Raw genomic sequence first — 23963 nt, 5'->3', positions numbered from 1 at the left:
GAAGGGAAGGGAAGGGAAGGGAAGGGAAGGGAAGGGAAGGGAATCTCTTGGACGAGATAGCTAATGTTTGTGAGTCAATCCAAGCGCAGATGAGGGGCAGGTGTAGAAACTGGAGTCACAGGCCTGCGAGTCATTTGCTGGCGGTGATGTGAAAGCAGAGTGGGATCACTGGGCATTACAGAAATCTGCTGTTTCCTCTCAGTCACCTGAGGTTATTATCTTCTCAGAGACCTCCACAAGATCAACTGACACAGGGACCGTCACAAGGGGCTCGAGCTATACTGAAATTGTTGAGGCTGGCACAGATGGGACAAAGCGCAGACCTGTGGTTCAGAAGGTCACTCTATGCTGTAGCTGACTCGATGGCATCTACCAGCAACAATACAGCAGAGATGTGGCAACCAAGTCAGGCGTCATATTGTTGATGCCGCCCAGCTGACTTTATGAAGGTGGCACTCCGGATGAAGTGGCAAGAATTCACGTTTGGAAAAGTAGAGGTCAGTGAGGGAGAGAAAGACCTTCAACAAGACAGACTGACGCATGGGCTGTGCGTGGCAGAGACTAAGAGGGAGGGAGGGATTTCCTTATGTTCTATGTATGTGGGGGTCACGGAGCTGACCTGATGGCAACTAACAATAACAACGACAGGGCTTCTGCTGAGTCCACTCATTCTCAAGTAGCCACACTGCGTCCCTTTTCCTGTGCGACTGGATGAAAGCCAATTCTCCAGACTGGATTTCCTCCCGATCAGGAAAAGCACGTACTAAGGAGGTAAGATCAAGCTGTCCAGCTTCTGCGTTGCTTTCTGACTTACGACCTCCCAACCATGTGGTCGCAGTGAGTTCCCACCGTTGACGGTCTGAAATAAAGTCAGCCTGGATGTTCTCCAGGCCCGTACTTCTCACACACGGTCAGCACAGAAGTGATCTTTTTTTTTTGGACAGTGGCTGTGCATGCTGACCAGGTTTGAGAGGAGGCAGGCACGAGTGAGAGGGACCCTGTGATGCCTGATGTGGGGAATCCAGCTCACTGGGGGAGGCAGATACATCTTGCCCCAGATTAGCAGGGAATTGCTGCATCCTTTCAATAAATGCTAGCAACAGAATCGTAAAGCTCAGTCAGGTTTTTAAACGTAAGCAACGAAGGTAACGATTGTTCGAATCGTATGTGTGGACGCCTGGTAAAGCACACACGTGAGCATGGACAGTTGGTCCCTTTCTGTGACAAAGCATCTGTCCATCAGTAGAGAAGGGGACGAGGGGGCTGGCAGGCAGGGAGCAGGGTGGATAAAGCAGGTTCCGCTGGGAGGAAGCAGAAAGCTAGCAGAGGGCTAGATGCTGCCAGGGGCGAGGACTGAGCTGAAGCCTCCCGGGAGTGGGCTCTGGGGAGAAGGGAGGCAGCTCAGCCTCTGGGCGCTGCGCGGATCACGTGTCGCCTGGTGTCCAATGGGAGGCTGTTGCTGGGGAGACAGGGATCCTCCCACCCACAGTGACCCTCCAAAAGGAAGGAGGGGCAGGGAATGCTTCCCTCTCTTGTTACCAATAGCAACTCTCCCTCTCTCCCTTCCTTGGCCTGGCAGTTTCAAGGCTGTCGTCGCCTCTTTTCAGGCCCCTCTCTGTGCAGTTTGCCTTTCTCTCGGTTCACCGGACTTGCTAGGTCTTTACTGCTGCTGTGGGCTGCTGTCAAGTGGGACCCCGGCTCACAGGGACCCACTTCCACCGAATCAGCAGCAGCTGGTCCTGTTCCTGCCCCATGACAGACTGAGGGTTAGACTGCTGTCATCCTTCGTGGTTTCACTGGCTGCATTTTGGAAGGTTTCCAGGCCTTTCTTCCCAGGCTATCTCGTCCTGGAAGTTCTGTGGAAGCATCACAGGAACACGCAAACCTCCACTGAGAGAAGGGTAGTGTCTGTGCACAAAATACACCAGCCAAGAACCTAACTTGCTTTCCTCGGTCGAATGAGAGACTTCCACCGCTTAACCACAATGACCGCAACAGTATTCCTACATGACATTTGACGTTGTTGTGTGCTGTCAGGTCAGAATGGGCTCACAGCTGACCCTCCAGGAGCTTTTTGGAGACTTTACATCACATGGGAGGATACTGCTCATCTTCTTAAGGAGGCAGATTCTAAGTGCATCCTTCGGGTTGGCAGTATACCTACTAGGCCACCAGAGCTCATTAGAAAACTAGTATTAATAAGTATTTGGTATATGGAGAAGGGTTAATCTGTCGATGGGTGGGAGCCACAAGAAGTTTCAGGCAAGGGACTGACCATGAAATGGTATAAAAAAGGGGTAAAGGGTCCATGTGCCTTCTTCGTCTCTCTGTCCACGAACTGCACCCAGAAATGGAGTCACAAGCGGTCTAAGGAGGGTGTGCATGATATAGGTACCCGATTGTAGGTACTCAGACTTCACAGTGAAAACACAGACAGCCCTCAAGTCTTTCCATCTATACAGCGCCAGTTTTGAGGGCAGCACCTGAGAATGTGAGTTAATCCAAAAGAGAAGTCATTAAGAAAAGCCACCCTTAGTGCCGCGAAAAGCTCCATGCTGAACTCACCACTTCTTGGACTTCAGGCGAGGTGCTGGGTTCCGGGGGATGAGGAAGAGGGCTCTCATAGGGTGCATGTCACAGAGGGCTGGAAGAGACCAAAACAGGGGTCAGCGTGGCGGAGGAGGCCTCACCTGAACCAGACCTATCCTGGCTGAGCAGACAAGTTACCAAGATGCCTCCCACATCCAGCCACGTCTCAGCAACTGGAGTTGAAGCTTCAGAATCTGATGCACACTTAACAACGCTGATGTCTAATTAAGGGTCTCATAGCAGGTAACAGATTTCAAATCAAGACTGTTAAGACTTCTAAGGATTAGTCCTCAATGAATATCTCAAGGGCTTAACTCAAAAGGTCAGCACAGCTATTCTGGCTGCATGTGACTGTGAGGTCCAAATTTAACAGTGTCAACATAGCAATCTTAAGAAAAGGCATTTGATAACCCATGCTTCAATCTCCTAAATTGGCCCATCCAAATTCAGTGTTGACTTTTAGAGTCTAAAGCACCAGATGGAAATGCCACTTTCTCTGTATTTCTAGATAATCTGAATGGGGATTATAAACAAGGAACTTCAGATTTCCACAAATGGAAGGGGTTTTGCTCCCTGGTACCAGGAGGAGCAGGAGGTTAAGCTGAATAGAATACAGCAGAAAAGCAAATATAAAAATATTGTGACACACATATGGCACTATTGCTTATCGTGAAGGGATCCAACATTGTTATTTTAATAATAATATTTCATTAGTTTACTTCTCAAACATCTGAAAATATTTTTTTCTTTGTACCTAGAAAAATAATATCTATTTCCCCTAAAATGAGAGGATTCTGTGGGTAGACGTTTTCTTTTTCGCTCAGCCTATCACTCAGTCAGGAATGATAACATGAGTTTGAAATTGTAGTATATTATTTTTCCTCTTCACATTTTGGAGGAGAGGAATCTTGTTAACAAATGGTCATGTCAATCATGCTACAGATGTGTCCAAACAACTCTAGATTGAGAAAGAACGTGGCTAGGATAACTTGCAAGAAAACAGCTACAATGCTTGTTTTGCAAAACTGAGAGTCTGGACTCTGAGAAACTCAAAGGTGACATTAAAAATGTAAGGATTTTCTTGAGGAAAATTCATGCATGAAAGGTAAGGGCCAGGGAGGGCTGGGAGAACTATAAGCCTGTGAGTTTTGCCTGACTCGGAAGAGAGAGGGAACTAGGGCACAGGAAGTACTTTACATGGTTCAGATCTTAATGAAGGCCTGGCAAAGCCAGAAGATTGCTTGAGTCAAAGCTGCCCACAAACAAATCATGGTCTCCGAGGGAAGTCTCCGCCATCCAGCGTCATTAACTAGAGTGGCACATTTTGGGGTCATTTTAGAAAGGTCCGAAGTCATCATGGTTCCTGTAGTAGGAATCTGTGACTCACATCCTTCCAGCCACCACAGGGCAGGTGGGGACACACTGCCACGCCAGGTCGAGAGAAGATGAAAAGGCTTTCAACGTTGCCCAGGCCCTGGCCATTCTGCCTTAGATATCAGCAGGAAATCTAAAAATCTAAAAAGCAGGGTTTTAATACTAAGACCCTAATTAAGCACAGGAATGATTATCCAGGGATTGAAAACTGGCTTTAGGATTCTCCTAAAGCTGTCTGACTCTCTTTTTGGGCCACTCCTGGTTTTTCTGTTAGGCAAGTGGGAGCCCTTGAGAAGAAATCAGATGTTGAATCTGTAGACCCAAACTCTGCCTTTTGTTATCTTTCTTTCTTCTCCTTTACAAGAAGAGCTCCGTAGCACTGAGAGATGAATGGATTCCTGGTTGATTTAAGGTGACTCTGCTTTCTAAGCACGCCAGCCAGGAGGCGTGCAGGGCTCAGCATAGCAGAAGGAAAGCAACCCCAGCTCCCGGCCAGGAACCCGGAGGAGCAGCAGGTCAGACCCTGCAACAGACTTCACCCCGAGGAAGGGAGCTGTACTTACGGGGTGCGCCTTCTGCCATCTCAATGGCCGTGATTCCCAGAGACCACAGGTCACTCTGAAACAGAAGAAAGGCACAGACACGTGCATAAATTCAATCAACAAAAAGCGACTCAATTAAACCTGGTAACTGCTTTATATCTGCCTGTGGGGAAGCCATTCGGCTGCCGGTTGACAAACCTAGTTCCCCCAGTAAGCTTTAAAAGCAGCAAGTGTCTTAATCACTTTCCACTGACAGTTACTTTTCACAGAGCCGGGCATATATATGGCAAGCTCACAGTAAATGTATGAAATGGGAATAAAAGGTATTTTTAGTTAATCAGTCATTTTAATTTATGACCTGGACCACATGAAATTCCTGCAAATCAAGTGAGGTTTCTTTTTTCCCACACCTTTATAGAGGTCTAATTGCCATTTAATAACAATTTGCATTGTTGTTGTTATGTGCTGCTGAGTTGCCTGTGACTCATAGCAACCCTATGTACAACAGCCCTAAACCCTGCTCTATTGTGTACCAATATTATTTTCTCCAATACACCTACTCCCATTACCCCAGTCACTGAATCAATTAATCCATCTCATCAAGGGTCTTCCTCTCCTGCACTGTCCCTTCACCCTCCCAAGCATGACGTCCCTCTCCAAAGACTGGTCCCTCCTTGCAACATGTCCAAAGTATGTCAGATGAAGCTTCAGAATCTTTGTCTCTAAGGAGAAGCCTGGTTTCACCCTCTCTAGGATGAACCTGTTTGTTCTCCTAGCAGTCCATGGTATATTCAATACTCTTCTCTAGCACAGAAGCTCAAGGGCATCAACTCTCCTTCTATCATCCGTAGTCATTGTCCAGCTCTCTGATGCATGGCAAGTGATTGCAAAGACTATGGCCTATATCAGGTGCACCTTAGTCTCCAGACTGACATCGTTGCTCCTCAGTACCTTGGAGTGGTCTCTGAGAGCAGATTTTCTCAATGCAATTCGTCTTTTAATTTCCTGGCTGCTGGTGCCAAGAGTGTTGACTGTGGAGCCAAGCAAAATGAAGCTGTCAACAATCTCAATCTCTTCACCATCCATCACGATGCTGCCAATCGGTCCAATGGTGAGAATCTTTGTCTTCTTGATGTTGAGTCTCAATCTATACTGAATGCTGCAGTCCTTGACCTTCTGCAGCAAGTGCTTCAGGTCCTCCTCAGTTTCTGCAAGCAGGGTTGTGTCACCTGCATAACGCAGACTGCTGATGAATCTTCCTCCAATCCACTTGTAGTAACATGAAATTACAAGAGATCTCACCTGACCATCAACAATTCCTTCTAGACCCTTCTGATTTCCACACCTACTCCCATTCATAGGCAACCAATGACCTCCTTCCTATTACTATGTGTTAGTTAACACCTTTTAAATGTACAGAAATGGTCCTTTGTGCCTGGCTTCTTATATTTAATGGACTGTTTTGAATCCATCAGTGTGGTAGCAGTTTTCAGTACTCGTTGCTGTTATGTACCTTTGAGACCTGACTCATAGCTGAGGCTCTGGGTTTTTAGAGCCTAGGGGAAGAGTGCTCATCTTTCTCCCACGGAGCAGCACATGGATTTGGACCACCTGCCTTTGAGACAGATAGCAGTGCAGCTCCTTCTCACAGAGCTCTCTTATCAGTTGTTGTCACCACCTTGGACTTGACTACAAACTATAGCGACCTAAGAACAGTCGTGCAGAACTCGGCGTGATTTTGAGCCAATCTCACTCTCTCTGACATGTCTGCCCGCATTACCACAGTCACTGTGTCAATCCACTCCATCCAGGGTCTTCAGGTGCTGGCCTTCCACCCTTCCAAGCACGATTTCCTTCTCCAAGTCGGTCCCTCCTGGCCACGTGCCCAAAGTATGTGAAATGAAGCTTCAAAATCCTTGTCTCCAATACTTCATTCCTTCTATGCTACTGTGTCGTGTTTTACTATATGGATTTGTTTTTGTTGACTGTCATCAATTCAAGCACAACTCATAATGACCTTCTGAACAAAAGACCTGAAGCCTTCCTATAACTATCATTTCTCAAAGTTCATAAATTAGGCCACTGATTTTCCATTTACCTGTTGAAGGACAGACAGCTGGGTTGTCACCAGCTTAGGTTATTATGAGTCAAGCTGTTACAAAAATTCTTACAGACAAATGCATATGCTTTTTTTTTTTTTAGGAATTAACCAGAGCAGGATATAGGAATAGAGCAACAATGTCAGTCTGGAGACTAAGGTGTGCCTGATCCAGGCCATGGTCTTAGTAATTACTTGCTATGCATCAGAAAGCTGGACAATGACTAAGGATAAAAGAAGAAGAATTGATGACTTGTGAGTTGTGGTGGTGCTGGAGAAGAGTATTGAATATACCATGGACTGCTAAGAGAACAAACAGGTTCATCCTGGAGAGAGTAAAACAAGACTGCTCCTTGGAGGCAAGGATTCTGAAGCTCCATCTCACATACTTTGGGAATGCTGCCAGAAGGGACCAATCCTTGGAGAAGGACATCATGCTTGGGAGCGTGGAGGGACAGAGCAGAAAAGGAAAACCCTTGATGAGATGGATTGATACAGTAATTGGGGTAATGGGGGTAGGTGTGTCAGAGACAGGGAGATTGGCTCAGGATAAAGCAGGGTTCAGAGCTATTGTACATAGGGTCGCTGTGAGTCACAGTGACTTGACAGCACATAACAACAGCAACAACAACAACAGGATATATCCTAGTGGACTAGGTTATCTGGTATATATATACTCAGCTCTTTTTAATGTGTAAACCCAGAAATTTCATATAGTTTAACTAATACAATGCAGACAAGGAGAATTTTTATGGTGTTCAATACCCCTAGGTCCTTGACCTTCTGCAGCAAACACTTCAGGTCCTCCTCAGTAGAAATGCTAAGATTCAGGGGATGATTCTGTGATTGGATCTGCTCTCGCTCCTTCACCGCCTGCAGCATTGGCCAGCGTCAGCTGGCTCCCTCCCTCCCATCCACAACGTCTTTGCTCACATGCTGTTTTCTTAAAGAAGAGGGCGGTACCCTGTCCTCCAGCACTCCACTCTTCCTTCTCCTTTCTCACTTCTGTCCCCCACAAAACCTATTACCATCTAACACACCATGTAATTTACTCATCTCTAAATTACTGTGCTTTGTGGGTTTCTTGGTAAGATTTTTGGTCCTCTTTTTTTTTGTCCTTCACCCATCAATAAGACTGAACAGAAAGTTCACAGAACACGTCTCTTCCTTTGCTTAATTGGTTTATTCTGGGTATCGAGCATGGTGCTATGTGCTTTATAAATATTAATTGAATGAATAAACAGCTGGAAAGTATGTGAGAAAAATGAGCAAAACTCAGTGTCCGGGTGTCAGCAGAGTTCTAGGATTCATCATTGACCTTAATTCCAAAGATGAGGTTAGGCATCTAGTTCAAGGTCACTGAGGGACTTAATGCCAGGTGTTGATCACCGGTGGGCCTCCTGCTGCTCATGTCTGTTCTCTTTACAGTTATCACAGCATGAGGTACCCAGAAGCTCTGCTCTTCTTCTTGGTGTCTTCAAGTTGATGTCTACTCCTGGCAGCTCTGTATGTCAAGGCACAACTTCCCCGTGGGTTTTATGGCTACAGTGTACAGAAGGAGCGTGCCAAGTCCTTTCCCGTCAAGCCACAGGGGAGACTCAAATGGCTAAGCTGCTGGCTCGGAGCGCTTCATCGTGATGCGACCTCCTAACACACACTCGGTGCTGAGTCAGAACCAGCTCCCAGTGGGTCCTCCGGCAGGTTCTCAGCGGCTGTGATCCCAGGAGAGGAGGCTACTCATCTTTGCCCCTCGGCGTAGCTGCGGGGTCGACTCACTTTGGGCTAATGTAGCCATTCTATTACTTGGAGAGGGACATGATGCTCGAAAAGGCAGAGTCGGCAAAAGAGAAGAGGACTGTCAACCGGGTGGACGGACACAGTGACTGACGCAATGGGCTCTACTGCATCCGGCAGAGAGAGGGCAGCCTGGGAGAGGGCAGGGTTCAGATCTGCTGTTCACAGAATCGCTATGGGCTGTACTCAGCTCGACAGAACCTAACAACAATAATAGTCACTTTCTATCGAGGATGCAAAGAGAGCTACCTATTATGCCACCAGCACACATAAAAATAGTGGCACTGATTCTTAGCCTACATAGAATTGTATTGTTGTTAGGTGCCACTGAGTTGTTACGACTCCGAGTGACCCCATGAAGAACAGATCTGAACCCTCTCCTCTCGTGGGCCGTTCTTATCATCCCACACACACTTGAGCTCATTGCTGCAGTCACTGTATGAAGCCGTCTTATTAAGGGCCTTCCTCTCTTTCACTGACCCTTCATCTTTCTGAGCACGACGTTCTTACAAAGAAAGACCTCTTCACAGATGAGGGAGAGAGAACTGTTTAAAAGGGATATATGACTAGGTATTATTGTCATGACAGGAGTCCAAATGCTGCATAGTGGAGTGGACTTGGGAGGGATTGTAAAAAATGAAAGTTGGTTTTTTTTTTTTACTTTTCAAAGAGAAGAGTGAGCTGGGGGGAGATGTGGGCAGGGAGAAAAGTGCAACAAGAAATGAACGGAAATCCAAAGTCTCTGTAAGTTGTCATTAAAATGAGTAATAATAATTAAAAAAAGGGAAAAAAGAGAAAAAACAACCCCCAAAACAAAGAAAGGCCTCTTCTAACAACATGCTCAAAGGATGTGAGATGATGCATCCCTGCCTCCAAGGAGCACTCTGGTCGCTTTCGCAAAGATATATCTGCTTGTTCTTTCGGCTGTCCATGGGAAATTCAGTATTCTCCAACAGCACAGCTCAAAGGCATCAATTCTTCTGTCACACTTATTCCTTGTCTAGCTGTCAGCACAGCAGGTGACTGGAAAAACCATGGCTTGAGTCGGGAACACCTTAGTCTTTAAACCGACATCATTGCTCTTCAATGGAGAGGTCCCTTAAAGCAGACTTATCCAATGCTACACATTTCCTTACTGCTGGTACCAAGAGTGATTTGTGAATCCAAGTAGATGAAATTGTGGTTCGTTTCAGTCCTCTCTCCATTTATCATGTTGGGGTCTACTGGCCCAGTGGTGAGAACTGCTGTTTTTGTCTGAGGTTGAGATGTAATCTATATTGAAGATCGGAGTCCTTGATCTTCTGCAGTCTTTTTTCCCCCCCACAGAGTCACATAATGGATTCAAACTAGCAACCCTCTGAGTCATGACACCATCTCATAATGCAAAATCATCGCTGTCTAATCGAACCAACTCATTGCTGACCCTCCAGCAGGTTTTCAGAGGCTCCAAATCACTGGAGAGGAGGTTTCCCATCTCTGCCTCTTGGAGCAGCTGGTGGGTTCCAATGTCTTTAGGGTTTGTGGATCAGTTCCCTATGGACTATGCCACCCAGGCTCCCTCTTATGCTGTGAGTCCTCACAAGACAGCTGTTCTAGGTTATTAATTAGTCTACACTTAATTACCTAATTGCTCAGGCTGTTCGTTCATAGGGTCGCTATGAGTCGTCTACGACTCGACGGCATCAAACAACAATAACAATGACGATGACAAAGAGAGAGCTACATTGGCCTAGTGGAAGGAAGCTGTGCTGCCAAGCCAAAGGTGGGTGATTGTCATCTGCGGCCCTCGGCCAGGTTCAAATTGTCTTCCTGTTAAACATTTGTCTTCCTGTCAAACATTCTTCTAGGTGGTACAGCACTGGTCTGTGCATTGCTGTACAGAGGTAACTCGTGGTTGCTGTGATGCTGAAGCCTGTGACAATGATGTGCCAATCGTGGTAATGGGTACCCATGGTGGACAGTGTTTGGTGGAGCTTCCCGACTAAAACAAGCCTGGAAGCAGGAGCGGCATCCATTTCCAAAATGGCTTGCCTCTGGAAACTCTATGTATGAACAGTGCTCAGGCCATTCGTTCATAGGGTCGTTATGAGTCTTCTACGACTTGACGGCATTAAACAACAACAACAAACACTTAATTACAGGTGTTGGCACCTGGATGAAGATACTGATAATTTGGTGAGGCACTACAAAGTCCGGGACTAGGACTTGCGTTTCCTTTTTCTTGAGGCAGCATGGAGTAAACGAGAGAAACTAGGATTCTAATCAGGCTCCTGATTCAGTAGCTCCCTGCAGGCAACAGCTCAGAGCCTGAACTTTCTCGTTTGCAAAATAGAGGTCACTGGGACATGCATGCACACAGGTACACTGCTGAGCACAAACCTGGCTCACAGCGGGGCTCGAAAGCTTCCATTTCCTCCTCCCCTGTTGTTGGGTCCTTGCCTGCCCAGTTTAAGCTTCTGTGCTTTCCTTTCATAGGAGCCAAAACTGGCTGTGCCACACTTATTATTGTCAAAGCTTCCTTTCCCTGCCGTCTCCATCTCAGAGTAAAAAAGTTTACTGCCATCAATTCAGTTCTGACTTCTCCAGAGACCTTCATGGGGTTCCCAAGGTTGTAAATCTGTAGAAGAGATTGCTCGTCTTTCTCTCTTGGAAGGACACGTGGATTCAAACTGCCAGCCTCTCAGTTTGCAGCCTGACACACTGTCCACTTGCTTCTCCGGACTCGTGTGGGTGGAGCTAGGAATGGCAGTTTGGGATGTGACGTTGTTTTGAACAGCAAATCATCAGATCTGATTTGACGGTACACTCACACAAAAATAATAAAATAAAATAAAAAAAAATTTTAAAAAAAGCAAATCAAATATCTTCTGGGAGACTGTGGGAAAGCTTTTGGTTTCCATGAATAAGCAGCAAGTACAGGTTATGCTTTGCCCAACCTCCCTCCATTCCTACTGCCTCGGATGAAGACATGATGTCTGCAGCTGCTGTCTCTCTCCTGTAACCATCAGACAGTAAAGATATCAAGAGAGGTGTAGAAAACTGGGCTTCTCATGACACCAATACATTACCACTGCAGATGACTACCTGCTTCTGGGCTCTAGAGACACTAAGAACAAGAAAGGCAGCCAAGTGCCCTCCTTAGTGATGAGACACGTGCAGCAATTCTTTGAAGAAGCAAATTTTGATAGCGGGAGAAGGTGGAGGATTTTTTGTTAGGGGATCTTAGATTAATCCTTAAAGAAGCGGACTGGTTGCTGATGAGATGTGTCCTTCTTTAGCAATGACCATGCTGGGATTTTTTTTTGTCAGCCTTTCCCCTAAACCATCTCCTTCAAAGTGAAGGTCACATCATCCTGCCCAACTACTTGCTTGTCCGTCCTTTGTCAAGTCTCATGTCTACAGCAGAGACTGTGTGTGTCTTCCTCAAGCCTTCCTTCGGTGTCATTGTTAAGACAATTTTGGTCTTTTTAGATTTTTTTTTTTTTTTTTGCTCGTGTTCTCTTGTTTTTCCAGAGGAACATTTGTATTCCTGGCCATCTATCCCCGAAAGTGTGTGTGTGGGCTACATTTAACTGCCTATACCAGAAAGCAATAAATGTCCCTGACAAGTCTTGTTTAAGCCTTTGGATACATTAGCGAGTCCCTAAGACACTTCAGACCTTAAACACAGGAGAAAAGGCTCCAGTTACAACTGGCAAGACAGATCGCAGGAGACGAGAGAACGGGAAGAGTAACTAGATGAGAGGAGTCACAGAGAGATAAGTTTCGTCCCTGGCCACCGTGTGACTCGTTTTGGCAGGAGCTGGGTAATTTATTATTCCAGAGGAACTGTGAAGCCTGGCCCACGGCATGATTAATAGCCTGGTCCTATGCGCATTACCAACAGAACAGAGACAAATTCTGGTGCCTCTTAGAAGGCAAAGGCAACTGCACAGCCTGCTGCCTGGTGTGGAGCCAGCTGGCACCCAGGCAACGTGAACAGAATGAGGGTGGACTCCCTCTGGGGCGGGGCTGCCCAGCAGGGAAGAAGAACATGCCTCTCAGATGGATGAACAACCCTGCAAGGAAAAGTGAGGCCGCGTGGCACAGGAAAGTGACCTCGGTGTGCACAGTGTGGCAGAAAGCAGCCAGCCACGTCTCAGTTCCCGGCCCAACGCTGACACTGTGTGACCTGGGACCACTTCGCTCCTCGCAGCCAACCCGTCACTTGTAACTGAAGGACAGAAAGCCCACCTTGTGGGGCTAGTGTGAGAATTCAAGAGCATAACGTAGCAGTTTCTCTGTGGGAGAGGATGGTCGATCTCTTGTGTGAGCTACAACCTTGGAAACACTATTGGAGGGTCAGTTACACGTTAGGTCTGACTCGACAGAAACAAATTGAGTAATATGTGCAAACTGCCCAGGCGAGTATCTGACAAATGCTGGTGCAGACAGTCCCTTAGGACCAGACTTCCTCAATTATCAGTGAATCTGAACCAGGAAACATGGCCGTGGGCTCTAAGCATTTCTTGGTGTTGGGATGAGGAAGACAGACACAGAGGAAGCTTACAGACTTAGGTATGCTCTTTTTCCGGATTTGCAGTCTAAGCTCCCTCAGGCACCTCCGGCTGGGAGAGTCTGATATGAAGCCATTCACATGAAGTTCATTCACGTCAATCTGAACCCTACGAACAATAGGTCTGAAACCTGCCCCGTCCTAAACCTCCTCATCTCTGACACACTCAAGGCCACCGTTAAAGTCGGTGTGTCAGTCCAAACTGTTGAAGGTCTTCTGCTCTGCTGACTGCCTACCTTTCCAAGTATGATGTGTTTTCCCAAGAACTGGTACGTCCTAACAACATGTCCAAAGTATAGGAGATAAAGTTTAAGTTCCACTATTCTTATCTCCAAGCAACACCCTGGCTTCAACTTTTCAAGACATATTTGTTGGAACTTTTGATAGTCCATGGGCTATTCTGCACTCTTCTCCAGGACCACAGCCTAAAGACATTGATTCTGCTTCTGTCATCCTTACTCATCGTCCAACTTTCAGTAAATGAAGAGATTATGATTTGGATCAGGCATCTTGGCCTTCAAGCTGACATCTTTGCTGTTCAGTACTTTGGAGAGGCCTCTTACAGCTGACTTTCCAAAATGCAATATATCTTTTGATTTCTTGGTTATTAGTGCCAAAGGCAATGGTTGTGAATCCAAGTAAGATTAAGTTGTTGCCAATTTCAGTCTTTTTTTACATCCCCCTCCCCGCCAAAATCTATCTTGATCTTAATAACATAGAGCTCTGTTGGCCTAGTGGATAGAAAGTGACACTACCAAGCCACAGGTGGGTGATTTTAATTTGCAGCCCCCAAGCCTGGTTTTAATTGTTTTTTTTTGACAAACATTCTTCTAAGTGGTATAGCACTGGTCTGTCCATTTGTTGTACAGAGGTAACTCGTGGTTGCTGTGACGCTGAACACTGTGACACTTATGTGTCAAATGAGATAATGCTTACCCATGGTGGACAGTGTTTGCTGGAGCTCCCCGACTAAAATAACCTTGGAAGCTGGAATGGCATCCACTTCCGAAATGGCTTGCCTCCAGAAACCCTATGAACTTGGAGAAACGATGACAGTTATCCAAGTGTTCAGGTCTTTTGTTCACAGGGTCATTATGAGTCGTCTATGACTCAATAGCACCTAACAACAACAATCTTGATCTTGTCCAGTGGTTGACGATTTGTTTTCCTGATGCTGACATGTAATCCATATTGAAGGCTGTAGTCTTAGTTATTCTGCAGTAAGCATTTTAAGTCCTGCCCACTTTCAGCAAACAAGTTTGTGTCATCTGCATAGCACAGGTTGTTGGGAATCTTCCTCCAATCCTGAGGCTATGTTCTTCTTTACAGAGACCAGCTTCTTGAATGATTTGTTCTGTGTTCAGATTGAACAGGTATGAAGAAAGGATGGTTCCAGGGGGCTCTGAAGGCTGAGACCTTTCAAAAGAAGATTGTGATGCCTGCCTTTCAGAAGGCACTTCTGGGTGCGTTAGTTGAGCCCTAAACATCATTCTAAAGCACAGGAGGGAACCGTGATATGGAGCTGAGAGACAGGGCTTCCGACGTAGATAACTGGTTTAGGAGACATGACTAAATTGCCTAAGACCAGAAAAATTCTCCTTTTTTGCATACCTTATTTGTGGTTGGCTTATTCTTTTCTCAGAAGGGTTAAGTTTAAGAAAAGAAACTTGATATTTATGCTGTATGCTTTCTCACAAAGTACCTTAACCTGGAGACAGAATCTGCTGACAAGGAGATTGAATTCAACACAAACCAGACAAGGGGGAAAAAAGGTATAGTCTGAACTATATGAAATTGCCAGGGTTTGGGTCAAAAGTGGCTAAACAGCAGTAATTTTATACATAAACACAAATACTATTATATACTGAATACTTAAAATTGCTAGGCATTAAATCACTTTATTTTTACTTTGTACTATACTATTTATTACCTCTATTGTACAGACACTAAGAGAGGTTAAATAACTTCCCTGAGGTGTTATCAGTAACAGGAGGCTAAGTCTATACTTTAAAGCTATCCTGTCAAGTTCAAAAGCAGACACTCATTCATGTATGTGTTCATATACCCAAAGCTCATTGCCGTGGAGCTGGAACTGACTGAGGTGATTGCCCATCTTTCTCCCTCAGAGCCACTGATGGATTCAAACTGCCTGAGTTTGGGTTGACAGTGGTGCAGCTCTTTATCCACTAGGCCACGAGGCCTCCCTATTTACATACTGTGTTACATGTAAGTGAATTAAGGTGGTGAGCTCATGGTCATTGAAAGTATCAAGCAAAGGCAGTTATTATGCTGTTGTTATGTGCCATCAAATTCAAATGTAGAGAAACATAATAAAGAACACCACAAAATGGAAATATTAAGAAGATTCTAAATATGAAAAAATGCTAACAAAATGATCTTACATATAATTTATGTAAGCAGTCAACAGTCTGGGGCTATTTCCAGGATGGGAATATGAAAGGAACAGCAAGATTGTGCAAAGGTGTGTTTTCTAGTTTGGGGTTGAAAGGAGGGTGTGGCTGTTGCTCACATTAGGGTGTGAGCTGATGGGATTTGGCCTCATATTTAAAAAGGTTTTTGGCCACCAGTCTGGGGCTATTTCCAGGTTGGGAAGATTAGTTGAATAGCCAGATTCTGCTAAAGTGTGTTTTTTCCTGTCTTTGTGGATCTCCTGAATAAAACAGGCTTAGAAGCAGGAGTGGCATCCACTTCCAAAAAAAGCTTGCATCCAGAAACTCGATGAACATGGAGGGAAAAAAACGAAAGTTTTGTGTTCAAGACTATCATCCACAGAGTCGCTATGGGTCATCTATGACTCTTCAGCACTTAATAACAACAACACTCTGACCAAAGAGCATTTGAATAGCTTATTCTCTGCAATTGGCAATCACCATATACAGCCCGACATTGCACTGCTTGTGGTTAATATGAGATTTCTCTATTAAAAGGATATGAAAGTTGAGACACAAGAAGAGAGCATATTCATCAGAGCTTCTTCTAACTCAACAAAAACGGGACATTTGTTTTATGAGCTACAGATGAAGGCTAGGGCTCCTCTGAAATGTAGGCACATCATTCTACAATCGGCTTACAGTTCTCTCATAGGACAACTTGCATCGTTGTCAAGCTAATATTACCATCAAAATAATATATATTAACAGCACATGTAGGGGTTGAGAACAGGACCTTGGGCTATGTGAAATGAATAAGCCATTTCACTGTGCTTTTCTATTAGGTGAACGCAAAAGTAAAGCCCATTTATGTCAAGAATCAGAACAGGACAGATGATATGTTGTTTTGGCTTGGTGACATGGAGTCGGTCCTGACTCACAGTGACCTTGTGTCTAAGAGAACAAAACACTCCCTGACTCTACATTCTCTGCTCTCTGCTGCGGCCACTCTGTCAATCCGATGTGAAGAGTCTTCTGCTTTTCACTGAACCTCTCTACCAGGCAGGATGCCTTTCTCCTGTGTCTTGTCTCCTGATAACAGACCCAAAGTATGTGACATAAACTCATCACCTTAGAAGGAACACTCTCACTGCATTTAAGATAGTCATGTTTGCTACATAAAACAAAAACAAAACCAACCAACAACCAATACCAAAAACACCCCCCTCACAAACCTGTACGTTCTCCATTATATCCACAGGCCCTATTGAGAGGTAAACGCTGCTAAGGATTTTCCAGGTTTCCATGACTGTATAGGTGAGTAGTTACACACTTGGTTGTTAACCTGAAGGTAGGAAGTTTGGACCTACCAGTCAGTCAATGGGAGAATATATGGCAGTCAGTACGCTATCCAAGGAAGACCAGGAAATGCTATGGGGCAGTTCTACTTGGTTTTTTATTAGGGCCACAAGGAGCTTCAAATGATTTGACTAAATTTAAACAAATAAAAAATAAAATAGATTGATTGAGACTGAGGAACTTGGAAAGAGAAAGACTGTATTATGTGTACTGAACTGCAAGCTCCCTCGGTACCTAACGGTATATTTTGAGATCTGTCCGTATCTTATACATATTCACGTCCTCGTTGTTTAAATAGCTGTGAAGCATCCCTTCACACAGACTTCCTAATTTTAATTTAACCAGGTCCTTATTGATGGAGAATTTTTTCTTTAATGGGAGGTTCTGTTAAAGCAATAAATATACAGGACTCTACAATACTTGACAAATCTTATCTAACTAAAATGAAATTCAAAGTAAGTTTAAAAAAAATATATATATATATAACACCATTTAAACAGCCCAGGAATTTTTAACCATTTTATTAATTTCAAATCTTTCAAACACATTATTATGAAATGGAAAAGCTTTCATTATTGCTCCACATACTTCGCAGGGAAATGAAACCTTTCCTTTCATTTGAAGTGTTTTGACAGAATTTCAGAAAACAAGAAAGGAAGGGCCTCCAGGGGAAGACGAACACACCAGGCAAATGAGATGCCTGTGCTCCTCCTTTGAGAGGGTTTCTTTTCAATCTCTTACTTCCTGCGCCCAGCAGCTATCAGACAAAACCAGATGACAGTCAAACCAGGAGAGCTTCAGACAACTTTTCTACAAAAGCTGTTATTTTAGTGAATGACACCAGGTTTCTTCTTTTTCAGTTATGAATTTATTGCAGGCTTTAAAGATTTTATTAACTGAGTTGTCATTTTTAATGTTACTCGGGCAAATCAACTAATAAAACATAAGTGACAGTCAACAAATAATAAAAAGCAAACTCTGCCCCTCCCTCTCTTGTGTTCCCCCTCCCACCTTTCTTTTAAAAGAAGGGCTTTAGTGGAAAGCAACCTGTGATGATTACAATTGTATGTGGACATGGACATGATCCTATGTATAATATACTATCCTTTGTGTGGTAAACCCTAACTACTCTGATGAACACTCTTAGCACCAACAGCCCGGAAATTAAAGGAAGAATTGCATTGGGAAATTCCGCTGTCACAGACCTCTCCAAGCATTGGGAAAGTCCGCTGTCACAGACCTCTCCAAGCATTGGGAAAGTCCGCTGTCACAGACCTCTCCAAGCATTGGGAAAGTCCGCTGTCACAGACCTCTCCAAAGTGCTGAAAAGCAACAGTGTCAGTCTTAAGACTAAGGTGTGCCTGATCCAGGCCATGGTCTTTGCAATTACTTGCTATGCATCAGAGAGCTGGACAATGACTAGGGATGATAGAAGGAGAATTGATGCCTTTGAGCTGTGGTGCTGGCGAAGAGTATTGAATATACCATGGACTGCTAAGAGAACAAACAGGTTCATCGTAGAGAGGGTAAAACCAGGCTGCTCCTTGGAGGCAAGGATTTTAAAGCTCCATATGACATACTTTGGGCATGTTGTATGGACTAGTCCTTGAAGGGACATCATGCTTGGGAGGGTGGAGGAACAGTGCAAGAGAGGAAGACCCTCGATTAGATGGATTGATTCAGTGACTGGGACAATAGGGGTAGGTGTGTCAGGGACAATGAGATTGGCAAAGGATAGAGCAGGGTTTAGGGATGTTGTACACAGCATTGCTATGAGTCCCAAGTGACTCAATGGCACATAACAACAACAACAACAACAACAACAACAACAACTCTGATGTCAAAAAGCAAGATTACAAAGAGGAAAATCTCATAAAAACTGTGGACTCCAATGAGCATATATATTTTTTCTTTGGAAAACCTAGAGATATTTTTGTCCAACTCTGCATCTGGCTTGTGATTGTAGGACTCTAGAAATGGTGGCCTGCTTGGCATCTTTGGACTCAGACTTAAGCCAGCAGTCTGCAGCCCTTTGAACCCATTATCTCCCTGGATAATGCTTTCTTGAATCCTGATCCTAAGACTGGGAGCTTTCCAACCTCTCTAAGTGTGTGAGTCATTTCCTTTAAATGTCTCATTCTCTTTCTGTGTGTGCATGTATATATTTGCGTATCAAAATTTTTTTCTAATAGAGTGAAAAGAAAACCTACTGATTGGGAAAAAGTATTTGACAATACCATCTCAGAAAAAAAAATTTCATATCAAAAGTTTTCAGAATCCTACAAGGATTCTACAGGGCCTCCACAAGAAAAATATTGATAACCCAATTTCAAATTGAGCAAGAGACAGGGAAAGACATTTCATAGAGAAAGACATCTGGATGGCCAACAGACACATAAATGCTCCAAATCATGGCAATAAGAGAAATTTAAGTTAAAACTATAATGAGATATCATCTCACTCAAGTAGCAGTGGCAAAGGTTGAACAGGAAAGTAAGTAATAAATGCTGGAGAGGTTGTGGAGAGGTGGGAACTCTCATACACTGTTGGTGGGATTGTAAAATGGTACAATCACTCTGGAAGGCAATTGGCATTTCTTAAAAATAAAAACTGAACACAGAAGTTCCATATGGCAGCTATTCCACTCCAAGGAATATACCCCAAGGGATATAACTGAAACACAAACGGAGATTTGTACAACAATGCTCATAGCAGCATTATTCACCATCACAAGAACCTGGAAACAGCCCAAATGTTCAACCATAATCCAATGCATGGCACAATTGTGGTACATTCACACCATGGAATACTACACAACATTCAGGAGCAGTGAATTAGAAAATTACTATATAACTTGGGAGAGACTGGAGGGCATTAACATGAGTGAACTAACTCCATTTTATAAGGACAAAAACTGCATAGGACCGTTATTGTAAAAATAGAAGAATAACTAGTAAAACATGGATGGAGACTCCAGGGGGGAAGGGGTGGGAACAGAGAGAGGAGGGTGGGTAGGAGGGGAATCCATAGGGTTGCACACATTTGGTGGGTGGGAGGAGGTTGGGTAAGGGCCATGGGGAAGATCTGGTAGGGATCTGGAAAGACAGGGTAATGACGGGAATCGTTTAATAGTGAATGAGTTTATAACACAATCATTGAGAATACAATGTGAATAAAGGATAACATGAAACTCTGTATGCAAAAAAAAAGGGTAAAATTAAATAAATAAAGAAAATATTTTTAAAAGATGTATTTATTTATTTTTTTAGTGCTGAAACCCAGGAGGAAATAAAATGTATTTCTAATAACTGGTGATGAAATGTAAAAGTGGGAAAAAAAAAGAATTGTTTGCAATTGAAAAATAAGGCTTTTGGTGAAAGAAATAAAGCTAAAGCTAAATGATAGAATTTTGTACATGCCATGATTTATTCACTGTAAATTTTTCATTGTAAAAAAATCATACTTCATACACTTGGACCTCACCTGACTGATTACATCTGAGGAATAAATCAGTGAAGAAGCCCCGTATCAGTAGTGTGTGTGCATGTATGTATTTAATTGATTTGCTTTTCAAGCGAATCCAGTCTAAGACACAACCTAACCACATCCAGTGACCTTCTTAAGCATGTCCTCAAGGTTCAAAGCATCTGTAGCGTTTAAGAACAGCATGACATGAGCATGTGAGGCTAGAACACATTGCCAGATCAAATGGTTCTCATGCACAAACAGAATAAGAACTCTGAGCTTTGGTGGAGTAACAAATGAACACTCTAAAGGAAAACGGAAGGGTATCTAATTCATGTTGCCATGTGCCATTACGTCAAAACTGACCCACAGCCAACCCTTCAGCAGGTTTTCAGAGGCTGTAAGTCATATAGGAGGTGATGGCCCATTTTTCTCTCATGGACCTACCTGCTGGAGGAGCTGAACCATGTCCTTGGGTTGGAAGAAACACTCCTGGTCATTAGGGCTTACTCTATATTGAATATATACTTGCTACTGAGAGAAATGGGGAGTCTGGTGGTCTAGTGGTAAGAAGCCGCACTGCCAATGTGAAGGCAGGCCTGTGGGATCCACCCACTGCTCTGAGGGAGAAAGATGGGCAGTCTCGTCCTGTGCAATTTACTGCCTCTGAAAGTCTGCTGAAGAGTTACCCATGAGTCAGTTCCACCACAACAATACACAACAACAACAGTAACAAACAGATTAAATAATTTCAAGGTACGGTCAAACTGTCCACTGTTGACAGGTTGTTTAGAATAGGTGAAAAGATAAGATTTGGTATTCCAGGTTAAAAAAAAAATAGTTTAATTAAAATAAAGGTGGTTGTTGTTGCTGATTGCCTTCGAGTCGAGCACAACTCATAGCAACCCTACGAACAAAAGGCCTGAAGCCTCTACAACCATCAACATTTACCAAAGTTCACAGGGTTTCCAGAGGCATGTGGTTTAGGAAGTGGATGCCACTCCTGCTTAGCTTCTATTTATTCTACAAACTATGAAGTATTTAAAATGAATCTTCAAAGAATCTCCTTTGAAAGAAAGTCTTTCTTTCTATCTGCCTTCCTTACTGATTCTTTATTTATGCTCCTTCTTTTGTATATTAACATGTGACCAGGGAAGATCATATTCTTACTAAAATTTCTTTCTCCCACTTACCAAACTGTACTCCTGACAAGATTTGGTAAATTAATTACAGTGTTGTTGTTATTAAGTGCCGTCTAGTCGCAGGCGACTCATAGTGACCCTATGAATGGAAGACCTAAACACAGTGTTCAGCTTCACAGCAACCACGAGTTACCTCTGTACAGCAAGTGGACAGACCAGGGCTGTATGACCTAGAAGAATGTTTGACCAAAACCAATTAAAACCAGACCTGAGGGCTGCGGATTAAAGTCACCCACATTTGTCTTGGTAGCATCACTTTTTGTTCACCAGGCCAACTGATTTCTCTCTATGCTGTGGTTATTGTTAAGTGCCATCGAGTCATAGGTGACTCACAGCGACCCTATGAATGAAAGGACACTTGTATAACTTTCATCCTTTCTCCAGGTTCATAAGGTAAGTGATTGATATCATTGCACTGTAGTTGTCAGGTGCCACTGTGTTGATCAGGACTCACAGATTGGCACCTTGTCCTACCTGATGCTGTTAATCTATTTTGTTCACCAGGTTTCTTTCTTTTTTTCCCCCCCCTCTTCTTCATAAAAGCTGTAGACATGAATTTTAATGTCTCAAGATACTTTTGGAGTCAAGAGGGACCTACTGTTACCTCATGCTGATTTCAGAGGTACCTGATATGGCCATTCAGACCCCATGCTGGGTTCACTACCTAATTACTCCCCCAAATTTCTCACTGATCCCAAACTATACTCCATTGGCTATAATTTGAGGAAACAGGACCATGGTATTAGTTGAATCCAGAGCTCGAAGTGGCCAGAAGAACATATACTTCTAGTGATTCTACAGGATACAAGAACATCATGGTATTCTCCCTCATGGTACAGAACACAAGTCTCATTTACAACACAGCCAGGCAAAATATTCACAAAGTACAAGCTCAGGGCTAAAGTTTGAAGCATTTGAGTCCTGATGACATGTTTATAAGGCAGTGTAAAATATTTGCAGCCTACACACAGACATAGTTGGCATTTATTAAGTATAACTAGAAGTTGAAGAACATTTATAGTCCATCATAATGCAACTATCTGGCCTGGGACCTATTTTCGTAGGAGTTCCTCTGGAGGGATTCACAAATTAAATTATTTAAATGTGCTAATTATTAGCAGTTTCAATAAATGCCATTTATTTTGGCAGTAGATTAATTTTTAACATGGCAGCTGTTCTTAGGCAGATTGCTGTCAGGTTCTCAAGCTAAGTAACTTTGAAGGAAGTAGGAAATTTATAGGAGATTGTTTTGCTTTCAGGTATTCAAGTTTGCATTTCCTCAAAAAAGGCAAACAGATTTGTCAGGGCTCGGAGACACTGGGTCCCAAGACACTGTGCTGTGTGCATCTTTGTGACCTGATTTCAATAATAACCCCACATTATTCTCATTTTGGCTTTTCATGAAGAAACAACAACAGTCTGTGACATTAGGGAGCTCTCACGGCTCAGAGGTAAAGACCTGCTCTGTCAACCCAAATGCATGTGGTTCAAATATTACCAGTTGCCCCTGGGAGAAGTATGGACCTCCTTGAAGCAACGTACAGCTTCTGAAAACTCACTGGAAGTCCAACTATGAGTCAGTGCCCACTCGACAGCACAGAACCAGAATCGATGGCGCAAATATCTATCTGATAATGTCCAATGTCCAAGAACAATATGACCTGAAACGGCATCTGACCTCACGACAGTATCCGAGTTTCAAAAGATAAAAGAAGAGTATTTCTTGGAGAAACAGACTACTCTCACTTCTCTAGTGAGGGGCACTTCTTGGAATTAACTATCAAATTTCCAGTTCCTATGTAGTAACAACACTAAATTCGAATTTTCAACTAACACAGCATGGTACTGAAATATCATAAAATAGGGAATAATATCACATTCCGTTATCTCTCATTGATGACAAGTCCTAGCTAGGAAACTCTTTGAACAATGCAGAAATGAATAAATCTTACTATACTTCATTGAAAAGAAGATAAGCCAAGACAACTAGTGAGTGTCTTGGTCCCCGTTCACACAAATATCTATCAAAACAAGTACTATGCCAAGATCAGAGTCTCACCAAAATGGAAAAAAACAAAACAAACCCACACCAAAATTTCAATAATAAGTAAGAGTAAATTCAAAAGAACATAAAAAAATAGTTTAAAGAATTTTTTTACAAATGAACAATCAGAAGTAAGAGTGAAGCCACAGAAAGATTCTCATTTGAATGCCTTATAATTTTACATTTAAAGAATATTGTTTCATTCTCCCTTTATGTCACATAAATCATAAACCTGCAGGCAAACAAGCATTCTTTCATTGCAAGTCTCTGAGAGCGATGTTAGACACGGTTTTGACACCTCATGAAAAAGGCCCACCTTGAAGTCATACGTGGCATCTGGATTTTCATCACAAGCAATGACCTCTGGAGCCATCCAGTAGGGAGTTCCAATGAAGGTGTTCCTTCTGCCCACCGTTCGGTCTAGCTGGGCGCTGACACCAAAGTCCACTATTCAAGAGAAGACAGATGAATGATGTCTATTATGAGGCAATAATATGAATTCATTTTTTAAATTATGTGTATACATGGATGAGGGAGTTCAGGTAGCCTAG

At 43.5% G+C, this 23963-nt stretch overlaps 1 protein-coding gene across 2 annotated transcripts in view; it reads right to left on the bottom strand.

Annotated features, from left to right (window-relative positions):
* The window catches only part of TNIK (TRAF2 and NCK interacting kinase), a 533511-nt gene that overhangs the window by 138318 nt on the left and 371230 nt on the right, over window positions 1-23963 (bottom strand). For both annotated transcript variants that reach the window (XM_006890356.1, XM_006890357.1), the window contains exons 7-9: window positions 23729-23859; window positions 4527-4581; window positions 2566-2644 (exon numbers count right to left, since the gene is read on the bottom strand). In XM_006890356.1, coding sequence (XP_006890418.1) covers window positions 2566-2644; window positions 4527-4581; window positions 23729-23859 — 265 coding nt within the window. The remainder of the gene's footprint in view (window positions 1-2565; window positions 2645-4526; window positions 4582-23728; window positions 23860-23963) is intronic.

The sequence above is a fragment of the Elephantulus edwardii genome, unplaced genomic scaffold (genome assembly GCF_000299155.1).
Source record: "Elephantulus edwardii isolate Elephantulus edwardi_28Jun2011 unplaced genomic scaffold, EleEdw1.0 scaffold00088, whole genome shotgun sequence".
Lineage (NCBI taxonomy): Eukaryota > Metazoa > Chordata > Mammalia > Macroscelidea > Macroscelididae > Elephantulus > Elephantulus edwardii.
Note: the sequence above shows the minus strand (reverse complement) of the source record. Positions and strands in the feature narration are given on the sequence as shown.